General features: G+C 41.0%; 2 protein-coding genes across 3 annotated transcripts in view; one reads left to right on the top strand and one right to left on the bottom strand.

Moving 5' to 3' along the window:
* The window catches only part of cbx8b (chromobox homolog 8b), a 3462-nt gene extending 818 nt beyond the window's left edge, over positions 1 to 2644 (top strand). The window contains exons 4-5 of the mRNA XM_032542176.1: positions 66 to 132; positions 1031 to 2644. Of these exons, the coding sequence (XP_032398067.1) occupies positions 66 to 132; positions 1031 to 1879 (916 nt within the window). The 3' untranslated portion in view covers positions 1880 to 2644. The remainder of the gene's footprint in view (positions 1 to 65; positions 133 to 1030) is intronic.
* A 1457-nt stretch (positions 2645 to 4101) lies between these two features.
* c2h17orf67 (chromosome 2 C17orf67 homolog) overlaps positions 4102 to 6229 on the bottom strand; it is a 5244-nt gene continuing 3116 nt past the window's right edge. The window contains exons 4-5 of one of the 2 annotated variants that reach the window (XR_004333206.1): positions 4566 to 4634; positions 4102 to 4321 (exon numbers count right to left, since the gene is read on the bottom strand). The gene's annotated coding sequence lies outside the window, so the exon portion shown is untranslated. Of the gene's footprint in view, positions 4322 to 4373; positions 4635 to 6229 lie in introns of those variants that run through there. The other variant, XM_032524298.1, reaches the window with a different exon arrangement.

Raw genomic sequence — 6229 nt, forward strand, 5'->3', positions numbered from 1 at the left:
TGTGTGTGTGTGTGTGTGTGTGTGTGTGTGTGTGTGTGTGTGTGTGTGACTATATCTTCCCACAGGGAGCGTGAAAGGGAGCTCTATGGGCCCAAAAAGAGAGGACCAAAACCCAAGACATTTCTGCTGAAGGTAAATTAAACCGCGTTGTTTCGCAATTTCTATTTTTTTATGGATTGCATGTTCATCCCCAACAAGTAGACAGTGTATCACCTCGATTTTTCACATGTTTTCATAAACATTGGCTGTGTATTTCGGTTTCCTTAAAGCTCTTACGAATTTATTTCGGCCTCCTTGTATTGTACTAAATGACAGTTATGCATATCAGCTTGTGTATTAGCTAATGGGGAACCGTTGACATATACTAAAGGATATACCTTAGTCATTCCTGTTTACGAGCGTCAGTTAAAGCGTCTTGATCAAGGTAGGCCTACTTAATGTTTTTTTGTTGTTGTGTGAATCCGTTTGTATTACTACATCTTTTTATTAAATTCAGTTGCATTAATGTTACTGTCCTATGTGAGTGGAATCGTAGAGTAAAGCATATGCCTGATGCAGTCAGCAAGAAGTTCCAGCCTTTCAGGACAATGGACCGTGAAAATTGCTTAATGACCGACAGTTTATCTTGAACTAAATACCAGCATCTCCGTTGACAGGAGTGTTGTTAAAAACTGGGTAGTGGAATTTTCCTAATAAATACTGTGGCCCGACAGGAACCATTTGTGGTTGTAGTTGCCAATGCAGTAGCCTAATGGTACATGTTTTAAAACTCCATACTCATTTTTCCCCTTTTTAAAATGTTGGACCCATTTTAGTGTGTAAGCTGAGCCCAGTGTCGGGCATTGGCAGTAATGAAAAACTTATGAGAAGAAATGTTAACAGTAGGAAAAGCACAGGTGTGAATATTAAAATGGTTAGAAAAGGCCCTGTTAGTTTGACCAAAAAAAACCTAGAATGGATTACTGTTATTTTTTGTATAATTTAAATTTAAATAAATATCTTCCTCTTATTTTCTTACCTTTTGTAATAGGCTCAAGTTAAAGCCAAATCCTATGAATTCAGGGGTGATGCAGTCCAAGGGATGCACGTCACCTACCCCACCCCCGAGCCTGTTGTCACCCCAAGGGCCAGAGAGGGCCTTAGAGCCGTTGTTCCCACCATCTTCCCACCCAGTACTGTAAACCGCGGAGAAAGCGTACGTGTCCGACCGCCAGAACTGAGCACTCGTGAGTACCAGCGGCCTTCCCTTCAGCACATTTGTCCAGACGGACTCCTCCACGTACCCAAAAAAAGAGGCCCGAAGCCTAAGCCCCGCTTCAAAGACAGCAGCTGCAACCCTGTGGTCTCTGAACCCCACAAGAGGAGAGCAGAGGAGCAGGTGAGCCACAGCCATCACAAACTGGCTAAGCTCCAGGGCGGGGAAGAGATGAGGCTGATCAAAGTGTCCCACAGACATCCAGAGAGCCACGGTCACAAACACCACCACCACCACCACCACCACCATCACCACCTCACACACAACCGGGGGATCTCCTACAAGCAGCTCTACTCGGAGCGCAGCCTGCATCCACACAGAACAGACTCAGACACACACAGGACTAAGGACAGCTCCACCTACTTGGCACCTGTGCACTTCAAGCACCAGTCCAAAATGAACCAAGGCTTGAGTCGCCCCGCTGAGCTACCCCAGATGGAAAAGCCTTACTTCTTGGACAGGCCGTCCCCGACCAGGCTCGACGTCGACTTGGGCGAAGTGACGTGGAGGCCCTCAATCGGCAACGTGGAAAAGGTCTTAGTGACGGACGTGACCACGAACTTCCTGACCGTCACCATCAAGGAGAGCAGCACTTCAAAGGGCTTCTTCAAGGACAAAAGATGATTGCTTAACTGATTTCTTTATGCCACACTTTGTTTTCTCTGACAGAATCATTCTGAAGCTTATAGGACATAATGTGATTTATTAAGCAAAGCTCTTTTTTGTATGTAATGTATAAAAGCAAATTACATAATGTGCAAACTGTATGTGTATATATATTATAAAGTCAGCCATCTGTTTTAATGTATTGACCAAATCAAATGAAGTCCATTTCACACCTTGCATTGGTTAACATCAATACGTTGGCTACTTTTCTGTACAGAGCTCCTAAATATAACTATTTTGCAGTTGTTACTAACTAGAATGTATTTTTTTCACTCTCATATCTTCCAGCCTGAGCTCATGCAAGCAAATTGTGGGATTTAAATTCAGTCTATGGATTGGATATCTCTCTATAATTTGAACTGATTAGACCAACTATACCCTGTTCCCAATACAACAGGGTTGATATTTAAAAAAAGAAAATGTACTCAAGCACTTTGAATTCAAAATGTATTAAGAAATAATCCGTTTGTGTTGTATTCAAAGACCGAGTCAGTCTGTTTTTTGTTTTGTTTTTTATGTCTAACATTTCTAATAAGTTAATAAATTCAAAACGCAAAAGCTCTTGAGTTTTCCCAAGGTGTATAACTACATATTTCCTTTAACATGGTATATTTTACATGTTCATAGAAAATGTTCACAAAGCTTTAATGTAAGAAAATAATTCCAGAGTTGGTATTAATTTGCTTTTTAGACGCTTTTTAATAAATCCTTTGACTCTTCTCATTCCGTTGTGTATTGCTCTCAGTTGTTATTACAGCCGTCGGACTTTATGTTTCAGATCGTCTTTGAAGGCAACGCCCAAACCCGTGCTGTTATTTAAATGAAGGCTTTTATCAAAACGTGACGCCTTTAGGCCACCAACCTAGCCGTTCAGGTTATTATTTCAATAGCCTCAATTTGTGTTATAAGTCATGGGGAAATCTATGAAAGAAAAATGCGTCATTTTAAATTCCTGGGTCACTTGTGCTATGAGTAGAGCAGAAGTTAAAGGCCTCAGAATGGCTGCTGCAGCGGGCCTATGCCTTTCTGCTCAGAGTTAGGCTGACTTCCTTCTACACACGGAGTCCGTCAGCAGACACTGCTGTAGGCTTGATATTTCATTCATCTCAAATCTGCTTTTTAAAGGCTACTTCAAGTTCATTTAAATAAATGTGACAAAAATGCAACCATTCATTCTCATATTCCTCAACTGCTTTATCTATGCTTGTTTTTTTTAAATTCCAATTTGTATTGCATTTATATCATTTCAGTATAGGCCTTCAAGCGACAGTTTTCTATGGCTATTTGTTTAATGGTTATTTCTGTATAATGCCGCAGCATTTACAGCCTGAGTTAGTATGCGAGGGGCGGCTGTGGCTCAGTGGTAGAGCGGTTGCCTGCCAATTGGAAGGTTGGTGGTTCGATCCCCGCCCCTGCAGTCATTGTCGAAGTGTCCTTGGGCAAGACACTGAACTCCGAGTTGCCCCCGGTGCTGCGCATCGGAGTGTGAATGTGTGTGAGTGTTTATCTGATGAGCAGGTGGCACCTTGTACGGCAGCCCCGGCCACTGTGTATGAATGGTGAATGTTTCCTGTACTATGTAAAAGCCCTTTGAGCAGTTGCTGGAAAAGCGCTATATAAATACGGCACATTTACATATGCAGATGCGCTTTTAAAATAGCTCCATATTTCAGAGTAGGCTACTTTTCTTCTACCGGCCTATTTCTCCTGAGTGTGCAGTCTGAGTGGATCTGCGACTCTGCCCTGTTTATCCATGACACATTAGGTCCCATGGGTGTCATAGGCTTCGGTACAGCGTACCTCCTGCACAGGACTGGGCTCCATATTTACCCCTAAACAAAGTTGTTTTCTTTAGAAATGATATAGCCTAAACAAAACGAGTTTTTTTTCCTATACCGTGCCCGAATCCTTTCAACGACCTGATCCTGATATCTGCTAACCAGACGTGGTGAAAATAATTATATTAAAAATAATGTTGTCGCTGCCAATTAGTCTCTTACACACACGAATAGGAATATAGGGTCCAGGATGAAAAACAAAACAAATAACCCTTTAACTGAGCATAACGTCTTCATGCGCTCCTGGTTTCGTCCCTTCTGCCTGTCACTGGACCTAAAGTTCACGTCGGCAGCCTTCAGCCTCACCATGATATCCAGAATGAGAAAGAACACAACCGTGGGTGCATGCACTTTTACACATTTATTTGTGATAGCAGGCTACTCACTAATACAACATGTCACTCTGTGATGGTGCGTGATAGCCTACACAATTCAGGGGGAAAATGTAAAAACTACAGCAAACTACACAGCTGGAACAGGCTACAGTTAGATTACATGCACGGCCAGTTATTCTTTACATGGTCATGTTCCAGGAGAGAGAGAGAGAGAGAGAGAGAGAGATGCTTTGGCAATATTGTTTTTCTGACTTTTATGCCATTAATGCAATTTTGAATTGAAAGTCCATCTTTTTGAGATTTTTTTGGGCTTTCCGCCTTTAATGGAAAGGACAGCTAGGTGAGGGGGGGGGGGGACGTGCAGGAAATTGTCACAGACCGGACTCGAACCCTTGATCTCTGCGTCGATGCAAAAGCGTCAAAGTATAAAAAAAAGCCTCCTCTACCCACTGATAAACCTCTACATATACAAGAGAGTCCATCATTTTATTCTACAGGGATTTTCATTGTTGAGTCCATGTTGTCATCTCTGGTCCTTTACTGGGAAGAGAAAAAAGGTAAAGAACAGTTTAAAAAAAATGGTAAAAGGCTCAGGTGAAGTCAAACATTGTGTGGCGAGCAAATATTTGTTTTAAGATGTGCATAATTCCTAGAAAAAGAAAGAAAGAAAGAAAAAACATCTCGAAACACGTGTAAGGTTTTGAATCTGCAGAAAGTTTTGAAAAATACAGCAGATGAAGGAATTAATAACAGTACTATTTACATGACTAAAGACATTTGCATGCAGAAAAGGCACAAATTGTTGCAAAAAAAATATTCAGAATGCAGGAAATGGAGCACTTGATGCTCAAAATGTCGTTGCAATAAAAAGTTTCGCCCCCCCCCCCCCCCCCCCCCCCCCAACCACACACACACACACGCACACACACACACACACACACACAAACCCACCCACCCCAACCAGCATTTCAGCATCACTCAGATATGGTGGAAATTGTTTGAAATCAGGTCTACGTTGGTCTCTTTCCTCTTTCTATATGCAAATAGAAAGCTTAGAAATGTCAGAGAATTGTCGATTGGTTTTTGGTGACAAGCTGATGTAGCTCCACAGTCAAACCGTGACCTACTGTTTACTTTAAACCAGTTTGAGGTGTAAAGGCGTTAAACAAGATAACTGACACCCTGTCTTTAAAGTATTAGGCTATGTGACCTGACTGTTTTACAACTTTCTGAGGTTTCCTGCTGTGCAAAACAGTCGTGATAAAATCAGAAAAAAACAGGAAGAGATGGTGCGCAAAAACAGTGAGAAATTACCAGCATAGAAACAAGTGAGTCAGTGTGCAAAGGAGGATAAGGCAATAAAGAGACAGAGTTGTAGATGACGGCCTTAAGGCAGGAATGGCTTGTTTGTTGTTCTGTGTGTGAAAAAGGTCACATTAGTGCCCAACGGATCATTCCAAATGTGTGTGTACGTGTGGGGAAATGATTACATCCAGGGTCCAAAAGGAACTTTTTCATCCACCAGCCACTCAGTAGATTACCCTTGTTGTGTTTTGGCTGGTGAGTGAAGCAAATATACCAGCCACTTGCATATTTTGCCAGCATATATGGTGTTAATTTTGAACCCTGATAATATCCTATGTTGATGTCTTGTTGGTCAAATGTGAGTTCATTGAAAACTGAGGATTATGTTTGTCTGCTTGACAATCCCATTTTGCAGCTATAAAATTGAAGTGAAATGAGCAAACAGAGAAATCTTTTTAGATAAAACAAGTGTTGACAAGTTTCCTTTTGGGGACATCATTTGAAATTGGGAAAAATTAAAAGTTGGAAAAAGGTTATGAATTGCAATATGTCACAGACTATTGCATTTTGTTTAAAATAATATACATCAATAATATCGTATCATGGCATAAGTATCGTGATGATATCATATTGTGAGGATATTGTATCGTGAGGATATCGTATTGTGATTGATATTGTATTGTGATTGATTTTGTATCTTGATGATATTGCATTGTGATGATATCACATTGGGATGATATTGTATCGTGATGATATTGCATCGTGATGATATCGTATCTTGATGATATCGTATCGTGTTGATATCGTATCTTGATGATATTGCATCGTGA

The sequence above is a fragment of the Etheostoma spectabile genome, chromosome 2, assembly GCF_008692095.1.
Source record: "Etheostoma spectabile isolate EspeVRDwgs_2016 chromosome 2, UIUC_Espe_1.0, whole genome shotgun sequence".
NCBI lineage: Eukaryota > Metazoa > Chordata > Actinopteri > Perciformes > Percidae > Etheostoma > Etheostoma spectabile.